The sequence below is a fragment of the Triticum aestivum genome, chromosome 4B, assembly GCF_018294505.1.
Source record: "Triticum aestivum cultivar Chinese Spring chromosome 4B, IWGSC CS RefSeq v2.1, whole genome shotgun sequence".
NCBI classification, from domain to species: domain Eukaryota; kingdom Viridiplantae; phylum Streptophyta; class Magnoliopsida; order Poales; family Poaceae; genus Triticum; species Triticum aestivum.
The window spans coordinates 403,940,035-403,958,606 of NC_057804.1; the positions used below are offsets into that span (position 1 = coordinate 403,940,035).

The 18,572-nt window shown below is 47.1% G+C and overlaps 2 protein-coding genes across 2 annotated transcripts; both read left to right on the top strand.

The window, feature by feature from the left end:
• Window positions 1–3,602: 3,602 nt before the first annotated feature.
• Window positions 3,603–7,282, top strand: LOC123092373 (acetate--CoA ligase CCL3). The gene is made up of 2 exons (XM_044514141.1): window positions 3,603–3,956; window positions 6,196–7,282. Exons 1-2 carry the CDS (start codon window positions 3,702–3,704, stop codon window positions 7,090–7,092), a joined length of 1,152 nt encoding a protein of 383 aa, XP_044370076.1. The 5' UTR covers window positions 3,603–3,701; the 3' UTR covers window positions 7,093–7,282.
• Window positions 7,283–8,072: 790 nt separating this feature from the next.
• Window positions 8,073–14,553, top strand: LOC123092374 (acetate--CoA ligase CCL3). The gene is made up of 3 exons (XM_044514142.1): window positions 8,073–8,440; window positions 10,960–11,550; window positions 13,387–14,553. Exons 1-3 carry the CDS (start codon window positions 8,225–8,227, stop codon window positions 14,281–14,283), a joined length of 1,704 nt encoding a protein of 567 aa, XP_044370077.1. The 5' UTR covers window positions 8,073–8,224; the 3' UTR covers window positions 14,284–14,553.
• The last annotated feature ends 4,019 nt before the right edge of the window (window positions 14,554–18,572 follow it).

An 18,572-nucleotide genomic window follows, 5' to 3' on the forward strand; every position in this document is an offset into this window, starting at 1 on the left:
TATCGGTGAGACCGATTTGCCTAGGGTTTGTGGCAGTGGATATGACATTTGAACTCGGTGGCGCCGGATAGGAAGAATCGGTGGGGCAGAGTTGGACTTTTGGTTTAGGTCATATGTGGATATGATAAAGTAGTTGAGGGCTTTGGAGCATATCACTAAGCATTTTGAGCAAGTAAGCCATTAAGTAACACCTCATCCCTCCTTGATAGTATTGGCTTTTCCTATAGACTCAATGTGATCTTGGATCACTAAAATAGAAAATGTAGAGTCTTGAGCTTTGAGCTTGAGCCAATCCTTTTGTTCTTAGCATTTTGAGGGATCCATTTTTCTCATCCATGCCATGCCAATCATTGAGCTTTCCTGAAATATTTATCTTGAAATGGCATTAGCTCAATGAGCTATATGTTGTTAGGAATTACCAAAATCACCTAGGGATAGTTGCACTTTTAGGAAGCCTTGCGGCAGCCCAGTATCGGTCGAGAATTTGTGTGAAACTAGTCTCGCAGAAAACTTGCAGTTCAAGGCATAGTCTTCAAGTTGTGATCTAGTCTAGCATAAACCTCTTAGTGGAAGTTCAACTTTACAGTCTCCACTAAGCATCAGTATATAAACAATGTTTCGGAACTAAGTGATGAGATGTGCCAATGAGACTTTGTGGGGGATTGTTGGAATTTGCTAGTAGGCCTTTGACCCAAAGCCCAACTAAAATTCTGAAATTCTCTTGGCCCATTCATGCATAGCTTGTGAGTGGTGTGAGTGGGACTAAAGTATCCCACCCCGGAAGTTGAGTGAGACTTGCACCTTTTTATAAGGTGAGCTCTTCTACCACTTGAAAGAGCATGAGAAGAGGAGACCTACATGCGCGCTCCTCCTCCTCGCTCGCCTTGCCGCGCCACGCCTCGCCTCGCCTCGCCGCGGGTTGCATGAATGAGCCGAGCTGAGGGCAGAGCTATGCATGTTGTCTATATTTTTGCTGCCCGGGAAAAATTAATGAGTCATTAATTAATAATTAACGGAAGCGTTAATTACTGAACCGTTTCCGATTCTTTTGGATCGCGACGACTCGGACATGGGGTTTACTCCCACGACTTAACCGGCCCGCACTATATAGTCAGGCAAACGTCTACCCTAGCCGCCACCGTATCGCATGGTTTCGCACCACTGTTCTAGATCATTGCGCCACCAGGCAAGTCTTCTCCATCCCTCCTTCCGGCGTGCACCGCAAGAAGGGGCGGCAGGCCTCTGAAACCCCGCCTCATGTGATCCTCTACGGGAGAGGGGTGATCAGGTTTTTGGGAAGCGCACTCGCGCGGCTGCTGGCAGCGAGGACTTGCCGACGACGACTTCTTCCCTGACCTTGGCAACCTCTTCCTCAACGACATGGGCGACAACATCAACGCTGGCGGTTCTGCTCCCACTGCACCGTATGTGATCTTGTCCTCCTTGTTCGAGATCGTGCTAGAATTCTTAGTTCTAGTCTGTGCCCTAGATTTGATCTGTTCATCTACTATGCTGGTCCGCATGATTAGTTTAATCTTTGTTTTCGTCGTCATGATTTTTTACTGTTGGTTTGGATTAAATCTCGAAGTAATTTGCTCATATATTCAACATCCACATGCTTTTCTCCCATCAGAATACGTAATATGAGTGTAGCGGTCTCCTCCCCGCACAATCCCAATGCCTTTGAAAGAAGTGGGCTGGGTAATCGTAACTATCCGAGCCTAGAGCTTTGGTTGGCGCCATTTGAAATAGGGCAACTTAAATTCCTTCCTTGGTGTATTCCTCTGTCAGTTTGTTGCTCATCATAGCAATAACTTTAGGGAAACGTTTGGGGCCGAGGCACCGGCCGAAGCTTTGGCCGGTCCAGTCCACGCGCGCGCGATGCGACCCACTCACGAGCAACCACGTGGCGCGATGGACCCGAGACGACTAGTCCTCCTCCCTTTTCTCTTCTTCCTCTCGCGCATCTCTCTCTTTCTCTCTCCCCGCTGCCATGGTCAACGCATCGCCCCGCGCCCGCAAGCCTCTCAGGCGCGCCGCCGTTCAGCAGATCTAGCCGCCCTCGACCAGATCCGTGCAGATCCGCGTGCATCGGAGCTCTCCCTACCTCGCCGGACCCGGCCACGCCGGAGCTGCAACCAGCCATGGCAGGACTGCACCCCGCGGCGCAAATTTTGCTGGAACCTCGACGTCACGGCGAGATGGCGGATGACCGTTTTTTGCTACAACTGTGTTTTGGTTTTGCTACTACCATAGAGATTTTTTGCTGGAACCGATGGTATTTTTTGCTTCAATCAGAGATGTGCGATAGCTGGGGAGGCTGGCGAGTGCTGCAACCATTGACAGGAAAGCTTCAACCCAAGATTAAAATGCTTCAACCATATATACAGAAAGCTGTAAGCATTCAGTGCTATCGAGGAAAGCTACAACCATCTATATAAAATGCTATAACCTTTGATGAAAAAAGCTTCAACCGAACGATAGAGAAAAGCTACATCATTCATGAAGAAGATGCAACCCTTTGACAGCCACGACAATGTTTTTTTTGCTGCAACCACACAAAATGTTTGCTACTACCATAGACAGTAATTGTACCACCATTTCACGGCGGTGACCGGTGACTGGAAATCAGAAAGGTTGCAACCGGCGACGAAAAAAGCTTCAACCGGCTAGAAAAAAGCTTCAACCGGCGATATAGAATGCTTCAACCGGTGACAGGAAACGCAAAAAGCTACAATCTTAACACAAAAGCTTCAACCATATATTTCAAAAGCTTCAACCAGAGACCGGCGACGAAAAAGCTGCAGCGGCGAGCCGTTAATGCACATGACTGTTTTTCTATGCACCAATGGTGCTGCGACGGATGCTGGAACCAGCGGCCCCGACATTGTTGGACCTGGCGGCCGCCATCACCGCTTGTTTTTGATGCATCTGGTACCTTTTTTGCTGTAGCGGAGACGGCGAGCGGCGGCGAGCGGCGAGCGGCAGCCACGGCGAGCCACCGATGCAGCGAGCCACGAGGAACGCGGGGTGTGGCAGACGGCGACGGCGGCCAGAGTCAACAATGCGCGGCGGATGAGAAAGACGATGACCGGGTCCACATCGAGCCCGTCCGATACGTGCGTGATCGAGCGGTTCCGCATGCTCCGTGTTAGACAAATCCAGTGGCCCACGCGGGACCGGCCGAAAGTTTCGGCCGGTGCGCCGGCGCCTGTTAGCGCCCATAACTTTACAAGGAACCACGTCGATCACCTACTCCATATTGAAAGGATGCGACCATACCTTCCATCTCATCCGCATCCTCGAAAGTTTTTCTTTCTTTTGAGAATTCTCGCATCAACCTACGCTACTGACTGACGGAGTGACAGGTCATATTTGGAAATGCGGCCCGTGGGCCGTGGCCACTGCGTCTTCAGTGATTCTGTCTAGCCCATTCCATGAAGGTGGCGAAATCCAAATTAAAGTCTCTCGCCTACCACACTCGTCCGATCCCCAGCGTCCGCCCTTGATCGGACGGGCGTCGCGGCGTACAAGCCGTTCGCAGATCGTACCCACCTCAGCCACCTGGACACTTCTTCGAACTATAAATGGCACTGGGCGTCTCGTGCCGTCACTCGCACCTACACTCTCGACCCACGCTTTCGACACTCCCGATTCGTCGCCTTCGTCTCCCTAACAGAAGGAGAGCAGAACAAGAGAGGATGGGCTCGGAGGGGCCGGGGCATGGGTTCGGATCCGGGGCGGCGGAGGAGAGGGACATCGACGATCTCCCGCGGAACGACGCCAACTACACGGCGCTGACGCCGCTCTGGTTCCTCGAGCGGGCCGCCCTGGCCCAGCCGGACAGGGCGTCCGTCGTGCACGGCCCGGTCCGGTACACCTGGGCCGAGACCTACCGCCGGTGCCGCCGCCTCGCCTCTGCACTGGCGCGCCGATCTGTCGGCCACGGCAGCACTGTAAATTTCTCTCCCCTGCTTTCCTAATTCCTTCCTGAAGAGCTCCATGTTTTGTCCCCTTTCTAGTCTATCTAGAGAGGCAAAAAAGCAAGCACGAGAGAGCTGACTGTGAGTCGGGCTAGATTCTGTGTTGTATGACCTCCATTCAGACCTAGAGTGTTTGAGTTCTACCTAGTACTCCTATATTTCAGAGAATACGACCCTGCTTGGCTGCCTGTGAAATTAAAACCTTGAGGTTAAATTAATTCAGTTACTCCCTCTGATCCATATGAGTACAAAGTATTTTGTACTTTGTACTAAATCAACGATAATTAGTATGGATCGGAGGGAGTAGTAAATTGTGGGAGTAGTAAATTTGTACTGTTTCTTTTTTCTCTATATTGGGGCACTCAGAACTTCTAGAACTTTACCTTTACCTTTGTTTACTAACATGAATATCATTTATTTTAAAAAACATGAATATCACTTCCAAGAGTAAAAAAGAAACAAGATAAAACAATTTTGATAAGAGCGACGTCATGGTAATGGGATACTCCCCCGCTGAGTCTCTGGCCATCGCCAATCGGCTTAATTGCCGCCTGAGCTCTTTCCCCACCTCCTACTTAGGGACCCCCATTAGCGACTCACGCCTTTCTGCAGCGGACTTGAGGCCCGCTATCTCTAAGCTCCAGTCCCGGTGTGAGCCTTGGCAGGGGAGATGGCTCTCCAAGGCGGCCCGAACTATTCTTATCAACTCTTCTCTCTCTAGCCTGCTGCTGTTCCTTATGAGCTTCTATAGCCTCCATGAGTCCCTACATAAGGAGATCGCTAAGATCCAGTCTCGCTTCTACTGGGCTGGTGAGCATGATAAGCAGAAGTACCACATGGTCAGCTGGCCTGACATCTGCAAGCCCCGGGAGCAAGGTGGCCTGGGCATCATGTGCTCCAAGCGGATGAACATCGCGCTCCTCTCCCGCTGGCTCTGGCGCATCGCCCAGGGCCATGGCGGCCTCTGGTTGGACATTATCAGGACTAAATACCTTCGGGGTCAACCCCTTGCCTTCTGCCAGAGATCGGGCGGCTCCCAGTTCTGGCAGTCCATTGTTCAGCTTCTCCCGGTGCTGCGCATTGGGACCTCCATTTCCGTGGGCTCTGGCCTCTCGACTCTCTTCTGGTATGATCGTTGGGCTGGTGACTCCCCCTTCGCGGCCCGCTTCCCCGTCCTTTTCTCTATTTCCGTTGACCCCATGATATCGGTCAATAGGGCCCTTCTTGATCTGGGGCGCCTTGCCTTCCGTCGACCGTTTGGGCCGGCGGAATCCGCCGCCTGGCGTGAGTTGCTTGACTGTGTCGCATTGCACGAGCCACTGGTGGATGACAGGCCGGACCGTACCCGGTGGCGGCTCGAGCCGTCGGGCTTGTTCACCACCAAGTCGCTCTATTCGGCCATCGCCCCTTCCTCCGCACCCCTCCCCTTATCGATGGTCTGGACCGTTCGGGTGCCACTGAAGATTCGCATCTTCATGTGGCAATGGATCCGTGGTAGGCTTCCGTCTGGTGTGGAGGTCCGCAAGCGCAATGGCCCAGGCACCGGTATCTGCCCGCTCTGTGGTGTCCTGGAGGACTCAAACCACATCTTCTTCTCCTGCATCTCCGCACAATTCCTCTGGAGCTGCTTTCGCGAGGTGGTCGGAGGGAGTTGGTGCCACACCAACTTCCCGGACCTTTTTGTTGAACTCCAACTGTCCCCCGTATCCTCTCGCCACATTAGGTGGCTGGAAGTTGGGGTGCTTGCTTGGACGTTGTGGACCGTTCGCAATAAACTTGTGATCCAGCGCGCTCCCCTTCGTCGCCCTACTGACGCCTTCTACAAATTCTCGGGTTTCTTGCAGCTTTGGCGGCCGCTTAGTCGCCCCACGGACCGTGACGCCATCTCCGCCTTCATCACCGACTTCCGATCGATGGCCGTCCGCCTCTCTCCGCCGACGCCGCCGCCACCGCCGGAGCCCGATTAGCCACCTTGTGTTGGGTGCGATGTGCTGTTGTTGTTCTCTTCTTTTTTGGGCTTGTTGAGCTGTGCCCTCAGCAGACCCTTTGTACTTTTCCTGAGACTCGTGTGTGTTGGTGTGGACCTATGTGGTATGTATGCTCTGTGGCGGTTGCTTTATTTATAAAGCGGGGCGTAAGCCTTTTTCGGTACATTCATTTATCTGATGCTATGTGTCGAATTTGATTCTCAAGACCCATTGTGCTTGTGCAGGTGAGCACAAAGGCTATATACACTGGTATTGCAAAACAAGGAGTGACGCATTTCTGCGCTGCGCCCGTCGTCATGAACAACCTCATAAACGCTCCTGCAAGCGAGACCTTCCTGCCACTCCCCCGTGTGGTCAATGTCATGGTGGCCGGAGCCGCCCCGACACCATCGCTTCTTGCGGCGCTGTCTATCCGTGGTTTCCGTGTCACCCACACTTACGGCCTGTCTGAGACCTATGGCCCGTCGACGGTGTGCGCGTGGAAGCCCGAGTGGGACGACCTGCCGCTGGAGGAGCGCTCCCGCCTGCACTGCCGGCAGGGCATCAGGTACACCGCGCTGGAAGGCCTGGACGTGGTTGATCCGAAGACAATGATCCCTGTCCCGGCTGATGGCAAGTCCTACGGGGAGATCGTGATGAGGGGCAACGCCGTGATGAAGGGCTACCTGAAGAACCCCAAGGCCAACGCCGAGGCGTTCGCGCATGGCTGGTACCACTCCGGCGACCTGGGCGTGAAGCACCCCGACGGGTACATCGAAGTCAAGGACCGGATGAAGGACATCATCATCTCCGGCGGGGAGAACATCAGCACCCTGGAGGTGGAGAAGGTGGTGTACATGCACCCGGCGGTCCTGGAGGCCTCGGTGGTCGCCAGGGCCGACGAGCGGTGGGGGGAGTCGCCCTGCGTCTTCGTTACCCTCAAGGAAGGGGCCGGTGGTTCCGACGAGGTGGCGCTGGCGAACGATATCATGAGGTTCTGCCGGGAAAGGATGCCGGGCTTCTGGGTACCGAAGTCTGTCATCTTCGGGCCGTTGCCCAAGACGGCGACGGGGAAGATCAAGAAGCACGAGCTGAAGGCCAAGGCTAAGGAGCTTGGCCCTGTGAAGAAGAGCAGGATGTGAGCTCCGATGTTGAGATACATATACGTATAGTGGACCGTGGACGCTAGCGCCATCGTGAATAAGTTATGCTCTGGGGAAATTCCCAAGTGAAGGCTTGTCTGTATAAGAAATTCAAGCACTCATTTTCATTCAAGAAAATACTGTAGAAGACAAGAGGGAGACAGAACACGAACTCTTGCTTCTGTGCTTACGCTGTGTAGCCTCTTCTAGTCTTGTGTGATGTGCATGACCAAATGGAGGCGGTTGTTGTGGTCGCTTGAGCGTGCAGATCACCTTTTTGCCCTGACTTCGTCCCACCAAGCGCATCGTTTTCTTAGAAACCGTATCGATCTGAATCTCGTGTGTTATGACTATTAATATTTTCTTGTAGCATCGTGGCTTGACAGAGCGGAAGCCTAAGTTTTTTTTTTTTTGACAATCGAGTGGAAGCCTAAGTTTTTTTTTTTGACACTGCCACTGACTGCAAAAAGGTTGCTGCAGAAGCTTCGATTTGTTTGGACACGAATCGTTCGCCGCGGGCATCGTTGGAAACGACCGGGAAAACCTCCGGCATCGTTGCCCTCAGTTTTTCTCGTCCTTGGTACCGAGGCAAGGATCGTGTGACCGGGAAAACCAATGGCCAGGTCCCGGCAACGACAGACGCGAGCTTCATTTGGTGCACGTCCAATCCAAGACCTTTCCCGCTACTGTACAAGCGCGGCGCATGGAGACTGCCCCGCTACGGTACAGAGCGGCGAATTGCGTGATGGCGCATGGCGCCAGTCGACGTCGCAGGATCTCCCCGCTCGCAACGGGACCATACATTACACCGGAACCGGACGGACGGGCGTCGCCGATAAACTAACAACGGAACGCCACCCACCCACCCCGGCCGGGCCGGCTGCCGCGCCACGAGCCGGGCCGGCGGATCCCCACCACCCGCTCCTCACCCCCTCCGCACGATCGCCCCACCCCCACCGGCATGGCATATATAAAACGCAAGCCAAGCCGAGCGCAGCGCTCCCATTTGATCGGCGATTCAGTGCCAAGTCAAAGTCACACGAGCGAGCAACACAAGCCACTCAGGTGAGAAAGAGAGAGAGAGAGAGAGAGAGAAGGGGGCGGGGGCAGCCGGCCGCGGCGTTGGGGAGAAATGGCGGCGGAGAGGGACATCGACGACCTGCCGCGGAACGCGGCCAACTACACGGCGCTCACGCCGCTCTGGTTCCTCGAGCGCGCCGCGCTGGCGCACCCGGCCCGCGCATCCGTCGTGCACGGCGCCGTGCGCTACACCTGGGCCGACACCTACCGCCGCTGCCGCCGCCTCGCCTCCGCCCTCGCGCGCCGCTCCGTCGGCCACGGGAGCACGGTACGTCATGCCATCTCTCTTCTCCTCCATTTCTCCCCTCTCCCCCTTCCTCCACGTGCGCCTCTGGTCCGGTGTGTTCTGAGTGAACTGTGCCATAGGCCGTACCTCCCTAGACTTGAACGCTCGTGTCCTATCAACTTTACAACACATCAGCTCCTACGAACTTGTATAAGTGTGTCAGTTGAGACCCGAAGTTATTTTGGTTGTCAAACAATGATCCTGTGACACTTTAACCCTATTGAATCCAAAGTTTGGCCATGTGGTTGCTTAGTACTCCCTCCGTAAACTAATATAAGAGTGTTTAGATCACTACTTTAGTTATCTAAACGCTCTTATATTAGTTTACAGAGGGAGTAAGATCGATCAAATGTTGCAGAATTTTCACCAAATATTCGAATTACATATAACAGCCCCCCGTTGACTTCACTCGTGAGCACATGATAAAATTCAGTTGGTATTTAGCTCGAGTGCCGTACCATATCTGCATACAAATAATGGACTGAAATGTGTAGATCCAATTTCGCACAAGTGTAAGGACCTAGCTATACCGCATTTTATTCGAAAAAACAAATATAGAAACTTCCCATTCGATCATTCAAACTTGCCTTGAGCAGTAAAATGTTTTTTTCTGAGTGTGTCAGTAGAGACCCGAAACAGTTTTGATTATCAACCAATGACCCTGTGACACTTTAACCCTATTGAACCCAATGTTTGACCCTGTAGTTGCTTAATCAGATTGACCAGATCTTGTAAAACTTTCAGCAAATGTTTGAATTCCATATAACAGTTCCCCATTGATTTCAATTTTGAGCGCATGGTAAATTTCAATTGGGATTTAGCTCAGGTGTCATACCATCTCTACTTACAAATAATCGACTGAAATGTTTAGATTCAAGTTCACACAAGTGAAAGGACCTGGCTATATGCATTCTACTCGGAGGAAAAAAACATAGAAACTTTCCATTCGACCATTCAAAGTTCGAACCTGTCTTGAGCGGTAAAACGTTATTTACGGAGAGTCAGGAATAGATAGCATCTCGTGATTCACTTACGCTACCTTCAAATTTTTATTGCAAAAACATAACATAGAAACTTTCCATTTGATCATTCAAACTTGCCTTGAGCGGTAAAACGTTATTTTCGGAGAGTCAGAAATATATATATATTCTCGTTATTCCCTTATGCTACCTTCAACAGGTTATATACGTAGCTATTTGTGGTCATAAATGAGCTTTCAGCCCTTGGATTTCTTGTAACAGATATGAGGCCCCATCATTTGATAGAGTATTAATAGATGGGTGGGTGAATGTTGTACTTCTTCAGTCCTCAACTTCTCCTATGATAGGAATGCATGTTAAAAGCTTCTCCTTTCAACACACATGTCTTGTGCATTTCAATTAAACAAACACATGCTGAGATTTGATGGTTCACATGAATACAGTTATGGAGTGGCATACTTCTCAAAGTGAAATTATAAAGGATATTGTTTCATGTATTGCTGTATCCACATGGTGTTGTCTTTTCTATTGAATGAATGGCATACAGCAGCGAGTTCATCCAAAAGTTCGAACTGATGGAGAAGGGTGGACAATGTATTTCAACATTTCCATGTTTCTGTACAACCAGTTAGTTTCAAGTTTGCACCATCGCTTGGGCTAGTGAGCAGAGAGGTTGGTTACAAATTTCAAACAGAGGCCAATATTTAACTTTAAGGGAACAATCCCCCAGCCATGTCTTATGCCAGAAGCTAACACTTTTCCCATTCCCCACATTCCATTTGTAAAAAGTGTTAGAGGCACTTAAAGCCCAGGTAATGCCTTTCCAGAATGGAGATCCAACCCCATTTCTAGACCAATACATTGGGGTTTTCTGTATTGTACTTATGATCAATCAGAATTCCCCAATCCGTCCCCTCACTATCAAAATATCTTTTTCCCGCAAGAGGCCAGAAGAGCCATAGTAAAATCTCTAATATTTGGAACACCCAGTTCACCAAAATCTTTCCTTCTGGACACCAATCCCCAGTTGGCAAGGTGATATTTATGGTTATCATCTATATTCTCCCAAAAGAAGTGGGCCATCTGGGAGTTGATTGTATTTATCACCCATTTTGGAAATTTAATAATTGCCATAACGTATGCAGGGATGCGTTCCCCTATATCAATAATAGGTTGTAGATCTTCTCTACGCAATTTATCATAGTGCAGTGAAACACCCAAGTATTTGATGGGAAAAGACCCCAATTGGCAACAGAAAATTTGAGCAGAAGATTTACAACCTGTTACTCCCATCACTCTATTCATCTTGTCGACACCAAAACTTGTGTTTTCTAAGTTCGAACGTTCAATAGATTTGCGTTATATAGAAGATTAACTGCAGAAATCACCTTGAAGACAATAATATCTCTTCAAGTGCTACTATAGTAGTTTGATTGACTATTTCGTGCTAGCTAATACTACTGCATGCATAGAGTATATTCTGTTATGTTTATATTGATTATCTTCTCTTATATCTGTTAGGTGGCTGTAATAGCTCCAAATATCCCAGCAATTTATGAAGCTCATTTTGGAGTCCCCATGGCTGGAGCAGTGGTCAACTGTGTCAACATTCGATTAAATGCTCCCACTGTTGCGTTTCTGTTGGAGCACTCGTCAGCTGAAGTTGTGATGGTTGACCAAGAATTTTTCTCCCTGGCAGAGGATTCTTTGAGGATTATAGCAGATCAAAAGAAAGGTTCTTTCAAAAAGCCAATTGTAATAGTTATTGGTGATCATACCTGTGATCCTTCAGCCCTCCAAGATGCTCTGAGAACAGGGGCAATCGAGTATGAGAAGTTCTTGGAAACTGGCGACCCTGAATTTGCATGGAAACCACCGCAGGATGAATGGAAGAGCATTGCCTTAGGTTATACTTCTGGAACGACATCTAGCCCAAAGGGTGTGGTTTTGCATCACAGGGGTGCTTACCTAATGTCACTCAGTGGTGCTCTTGTATGGAAAATGAACGATGGCGCAGTTTACCTGTGGACTTTGCCGATGTTCCACTGCAACGGCTGGTGCTATACATGGACGCTTGCTGCTATCTGTGGAACAAGCATATGTCTTCGTCAGGTATGCCTCACTATCTTGTAATCGTGCTTCATTAGAGACCTTCTTACTGTGAAATGTCTGTAACATAAACCTGGCACAGACTAAGTAGTAACATTATTTCGAATGTACACATATGAGCTACTCACGAAATATAATGCTTCAGCGAATATTTATTTCTATATGAATGGAAGTTATTTATGTATAGAACAGTAAGTATGAGACCACAATGATCTGGTTGAGAAGTATATTTCATAGGTTGATGCAATAAATGTAAAATACTATGATGAATTCTAACAATAAATGATGCTACTCTACTGAAAGTAATCATTCATCGAGTCATTGAGTATGAATACTCAAAGACAAATGATAACTAGCTTGATTCACTGTATCAGCCTTACTTTGAACACTAAACCTGCAATAGCAACGCAGTTGAATCATAAAAAATATGACACCAACATATGCAAAATAGTAGAACGATCCTGGGTTCTGGTGTACCCATTCTCCAAAACTTAGCAAAAGAACAACATATTTCTATGTTTTCGAAAAATTCTGGAAAAAATGACGCACATAGGTATCAAGTTGAAACTTATCCATGTAAAATTTCTCAAAATAATATGGCAATCAGCTACCTGTATGAAAACGATAAAATGAGATTGCTGCAGTTTAAGTTTCGAAACATAAATTGTAGCACTATCATTTTCTCTTCTTTATCTAGGTTACAAATGGCCATATTATTTTACGAAAACTTACATGGGTAAGCTTCTAACAAATACCTATCTGCATGGTTTGTTTGGAATTTTCCAAAACATAGAAATACATTTTCTACCAAGTTTTATGAAGTGGATTCCGCTGTACCCAGGTCCCAAAAATCCTCTCCCACCAAGATATATAAAAGGAGGTAAAAAGGATGGCCTCGCACGGAACCAAGCCCAAGTAGTAGAATCAGTGCAATACGTGGTCTGCATTTTAAGATGATTACTTTCCTGATCTCTTGATTCTTTTTTAATTGGAGGAGAATTATAGATCATCTTTCTTTTCCACTGTCAGCTTCTGATGGAGGTTCACTTAAACAAATGCTCCTTGATGCCTTTGTATGTGATGCAGTTGCCACATAAATAAATGATTAAGATAACATATACTCCCTCCACCCGGAATTAGTTGACTTAGATTTGTCTAGATACGGATGTATCTAACAGTAAAACGTGTCTAGAACTCACAGTAAAACATGTCTATAACTCTACATACATCCGTATCTAGACAAATATGAGACAACTAATTCGGGAGGAGGTTGTATTTGATAGGTTGAAAACTTGGAATTTGGACCATTGCTGTTCATGCCATATGATTATGCACCCAGTTCATTGCCAACTTGACGTTTCACCATAACGATTAGTTTTACTGCACGTTTAGCTTACGATTTGTGATCCAGATGCTAGTAACAAGAACTTGCTTTGTGATGAACTACCTAAAACAAGTTTGGCATACTGGATTGTTGTTTTGATACAAGGATGTCGATGCCTAGAATGTGTAAGCTTGAAATTAAGGGATTTAGCTTGGCTGATCTTCTTCTTTTTGCTGCTCAGTAGGATACACAGAGCCACAACGTTCATACGAAATATTGAAAATGAGAAACAGACGGGAAAGCAAAACAAGTTTGACAACAGCCCCGTGGCTGAAACAAAGAATCACTTAGATGAGTTCACTTTGAACCACTTGTATTGATTTTGAACTTTGGGATTAAATGTTGTTGACAACTCTCTGAATCATTCATTCTTGTGTTCAGTATAGTGAGCAATTTAACTATCTCATCTCACAAGCATATATGGTTCTCTTGTGTTGACCCATATTTATTTACAGGTCACAGCGAAGGCTATCTTCTCGGCGATAGCCAACCAAGGAGTGACTCACTTCTGTGGGGCGCCAGTTGTGCTCAACACCCTCATCAACGCCCCTCCAGCTGACACCATTCTCCCGCTGCCTCGCGTTGTGGATGTCATGACTGCTGGCGCTGCTCCGCCGCCCTCGGTCCTTGCGGCAATGTCGAAGCTCGGCTTCCGTGTCTCTCATACGTATGGCCTCTCGGAGACATATGGGCCATCCACGGTGTGTGCATGGAAGCCAGAGTGGGACATCCTGCCAGATGACGAGCGTGCCCGCCTCCAAGCTCGCCAGGGCATTCGCTATGTAGGCCTGGAGGGGCTCGACGTCTTCGACCCAAAGTCCATGGCGCCAGTCCCAGCGGACGGCTCCACCCTGGGAGAGATTGTCATGCGAGGCAACGCCGTCATGAAGGGTTACCTCAAGAACCCCAAGGCCAACGCCGAGGCATTCGAAAACGGGTGGTTCCATTCCGGCGATCTGGGCGTTCGACACCCCGACGGCTACATCGAGGTGAAGGACCGAGCCAAGGACATCATCATTTCCGGCGGGGAGAACATCAGCAGCCTGGAGGTGGAGAAGGCGGTGTACCTGCACCCGGCGGTGCTGGAGGCGTCCGTCGTGGCGCGGGCCGACGAGCAGTGGGGGGAGTCGCCATGCGCCTTTGTCACGCTCAAGGACGGCGTGGACGGCTCCGACGAAGCAGCAATGGCTGCTAACGTGATCAAGTTCTGCCGCGAGCGCCTGCCCGGCTACTGGGTCCCCAAGTCCGTGGTGTTCGGGCCGCTGCCCAAGACGGCGACGGGTAAGATCAAGAAGCATGAACTGAGAGCTAAGGCCAAGGAGCTGGGCCCGGTCCGGAAGAGCAGGATGTGAGCTAGGCTAAAACTCCTTGTGCCCTCGTCCACTCCAGAGCTGTCGTTTGGCGTCGGTGTACTGTATTCTTAGGACACCACACTGTATTTTGTTATATCACCTAGCTTCTGTACGAACTAAGGTGCTTGCTGAATTGTTTCTTACTGGCTGCTTATCGTGTATATGCCGGATGTACTTATTAGAGTGTTGTAAGTCTTCTGGAAGGCAGAGACGCACTGATTTTTCATGGTGTTGGTGAAAACTGAAAATTAGGCCGGGCAACTACTGACAGCTCTTTCTTGTGGAGGGGTTCAGAATAGGCGATTCCTTCAGTTTAGTTGCATATATCTTGTTGATCGAGTTTGTCAGAAATTAAAAGGCCGGAAAGAGAAAATGCCATCCCTAGAAGGAAGGAAGATCTTGTTAAAAGTTGTGGCACAAGGAAACCCATCTTATGCTATGTCAGTGTTTAATCTGCCCTTGGGAATTCTTAAGGCGCCCTTGGGAATTGGTAAGGCAATCACTAGTGAAATCTCAGTGTCTATTTTATTTATTTTTTGAGAAATATCATGTTTTATTGATCAAGGATAATTAAGAGAGAGTGCCTCCCGGATACAATCCGGGGTTTCATGAAAAATAGAGTCACCGGAGGACTCAGAAGATGTAGCTAGAATATGTGTCGCGACATTACAAACAATTTACATGACTAGAGGACTCAGCGTTCTGGTGGAACTGTGGGAGATGATTATTTGAAGAAAAAAGTATATTGGGTGGCGTGGTGAAATATGTGCATTCTGAAGAGGATATAAGATATGGGTTTTAGGTACCTTCGAGCTTTAATTTTGCTATGTTGGCAAAGCACTGTTGATGACTAATTCAGAAACCAGAATATTTATGTACACGTGTTCTTGGCGCAAGATATTTTTCAGATGGTTACATTTTGAAGGCCTCCACTTCGAATACATGGGTGAGTACATTTGTAGGAGTCCAAACTTTTGAAAGGGGATGTATTTGGAGAGTGAGTACTGAACAAAACATAAATACTCCCACTGTTTCTAAATATAAGTCTTTTTAGAGATTTCGATAAGGGACTACATTTGAAGAAAAATGAGTGAATCAACACTAAAATATGTCTATATACATCTGCATGTAGTTTATATTGAAATCTCTAAAAAGACTTATATTTAGAAATGGAGGGGGTATATGGAATGACCCATGGATCCCTCCAAGCAATGATAGGAAGATTATTACGCTGAGAGGTCAAAGAACGCTATCAAAAGTAGAAGATGTTATTGACCCATATACTGGAGCATGGGATAAGTTCCGATCCAAGAAACTTTTTGTCCATTTGATGCTCACCGCTATTGCAGATCCCATTTAGTGTAGAAGGTATTGATGACTTTGTTGTATGGCATTACACTAAATCCGGGACCTTCTTTGTCCATTCGGCATATCAGAGGGAATGGGATCACAAATGTGATCATTGTTTATACCCGGAGAATGGACAAAGACAGATAAACATGAACCCTAGCTGGTCTGGTTTGGAAACTGATGGTTCCCGAGAAAGTCAGGATCTTCCTGTGGAATGTTCTTTTTCATGAATATGCTAGGTGTGTATCTTTGCATTGATAGGAGGGGAGAAAATACATGGAGTAATCCTCAAATGGCGTACACTGTTAGGCGACGTCGAGGATGCTTGGTGACCAGTAGGAGGGTATGCTCAAAGCCAATACAGATGATCAGCTTATAGATAACAACCTATCTAACCCTATGGCACCGGCGGCCGCCCAACATCTTGCCTCGTCCTTGATGACATCCACAAGAACGACAATAGAGGGTCGTGCACCATCAAAGATGATTGCATTCCGGTGCTTCCAAATCTCCCGGGTTGTGAGGATGGTGATCGAAGCCAAGCCCTTGCGCAGGCCGGGTGGGGATTGTTGCATGGCATCAGACTACCATTGGAATAAACTGGTTTGTGCCATCGGGCGGGGTAGAAGTGCATCGAGTCCATGAGAGAATTTAATGCTATATGATGTTGGAGAAGACGCAACCCACAATGGTGGTCTTGCTCTACATGGGTACTCTCACAAATAGACACGTGGTAACCCAAGCTCAATGTGATAAGTAGTACTAAAAAGCAGTTTAGTCCCCAACTTAGCCCATAAACATCCCCAAAAGTGGCTAAGAAATTTAGTATCACGATATGAAACAATAGTATTTGGCACACCATGCAAGCGAATAATTTTACGAAAGAACAAATCAACAACATTAACAACATCATCGCTTTTATGACATGGTATAAAGTGTACCATTTTCGAGAATCTATCCACGACAACAAATATGCTACCTCTCCCTTTCTTTGTTCAAGGTAAACCTAAAACAAAGTCCATAGATATATCCTCCCAAGGAACACTAGGTACATGCAAAGGCATATATAAACCATGAGGATTGAGTCGTGACTTAGCTTTTTGACATGTAATGCAACGAGCAACAAAACGTTCAACATCCCGTCTCATCTTTGGCCAAAAGAAATGTGTAGCAAGTAAGTCCTCCGTCTTCTTCACGCCAAAGTGTCCCATTAATCCTCCTCCATGCGCCTCATGCAACAACAAAAGACGAACGGAGCTAGCTGGAATGCATAGTTTGTTAGCACGGAACACAAATCCATCATTAACGACGAACTTGTTCCACATTCTTCCTTCTTTATAATTCTGCATTACATCTTTAAAATCGGCATCATGCACATATTGATCTTTTATGGTCTCCAAACCAAATATTTTGAAATTAAGTTGCGAAAGCATAGTATAGTGACGAGACAATGCATCAGCAATAACATTTTCTTTACCCTTCTTGTGTAATGACATAAGGGAAAATCTCAATGAATTCAACCCATTTAGCATGTCTACGATTTAGTTTAGCTTGACTTTTAATATGTTTCAAAGATTCATGATCAGAATGTATAATAAATTCTTTGGGCCATAAATAATGTTAACATGTTTTTAAAGTCCAAACAAGAGCATATAATTCTTTATCATAAGTAGAATAATTCAGACTAGGCCCACTTAATTTTTCAGAAAAGTATGCAACAGATTTGCCATCTTGTAATAACACACCTCCTAATCCAATTCCACTAGCATCATATTCAAGCTCAAAAGTCTTATTAAAATCAGGAAGTTGGAGTAAAGGAGCATGTGTCAACTTATCTTTCAATACCGTAAAGGCTTCTTCCAGTGCAGTACCCCAAACAAAAGGCACATCCTTCTTTATAAGCTCATTGAGAGGTGCAGCAATGGTGCTGAAATCTCTCACAAAACGCCTATAGAAACCAGCAAGGCCAAGAAAACTCCTCACTTGTGTGACCGTTTGGGTTGCGGCCAACTCTCAATAGCTTCAATCTTAGCTTTATCAACTTCAATTCCCTGTGGAGTAACAACATAGCCAAGAAAAGATACTCGGTCGGTGCAAAAGGTGCACTTTTCGAGGTTACCAACCAAATGTGCATCACGTAGAGCAAGAAAAACATCACGTAAATGTCCAAATGTTCCTCCAAAGATCTGCTATAAATCAGTATATCATCAAAATAGACTACCACAAATCGTCCAATGAAAGCACGTAAAACTTTGTTCGTTAATCTCATGAAAGTACTAAGTGCATTAGTTAACCCAAAATGCATGACTAACCACTCATATAATCTAAACTTAGTGTTAAATGTTGTTTTCCATTCATCTCCCAATTTCATATGAATTTGATGGTATCCACTACGCAAATCAATTTTGAAGAATATTGTAGAGCCACTCAATTCATCAAGCATGTCATCTAGCCTAGGAATAGGATGATGATAACGAATAGTAACATTATTAATGCATCTACAATCAACACACATACGTGACGTACCATCCTGCACTAGTATAATAGGAACAACACAAGGACTAAGAGATTCGTGTATATAACCTTTGTCGAGCAGCTCTTGTACTTGACGCATAATCTCCTTCGTCTCCTCTGGATTGGTACGGTATGGCGCACGGTTTGGTAGAGAAGCACCGGAAATTAAGTCAATTTGATGCTCAATCCCTCGAATAGGTGGTAATCCCGGTGGCACGTCTTGTGGTAAGACGTCAGCGAATTCCTGCAAAATGTTAGTGACAGCAGGAGGCAAAGAGGAAGGTACATCCTCGAAAGAAAATAATGCCTCTTTGCACACAAAAGCATAGCAAACAAATTTGCTGAAATCTAGATCATCAATATCAGATTTGGTGGCGAGTAAACATGCACTTTTTAATTTAATTTCAGAAGCAACGGTAGATGGT

Excerpts from the sequence above, each read along its gene's own strand:
- LOC123092373 (XM_044514141.1), top strand. The coding sequence starts at position 3,702 with ATGGGCTCGGAGGGGCCGGGGCATGGGTTCGGATCCGGGGCGGCGGAG. Across the intron at positions 3,957-6,195 it reads CTGTCGGCCACGGCAGCACT|GTGAGCACAAAGGCTATATA; the intron begins GTAAATTTCTCT and ends GTGCTTGTGCAG.
- LOC123092374 (XM_044514142.1), top strand. The coding sequence starts at position 8,225 with ATGGCGGCGGAGAGGGACATCGACGACCTGCCGCGGAACGCGGCCAAC. Across the intron at positions 8,441-10,959 it reads CCGTCGGCCACGGGAGCACG|GTGGCTGTAATAGCTCCAAA; the intron begins GTACGTCATGCC and ends TATATCTGTTAG. Across the intron at positions 11,551-13,386 it reads CAAGCATATGTCTTCGTCAG|GTCACAGCGAAGGCTATCTT; the intron begins GTATGCCTCACT and ends ATTTATTTACAG.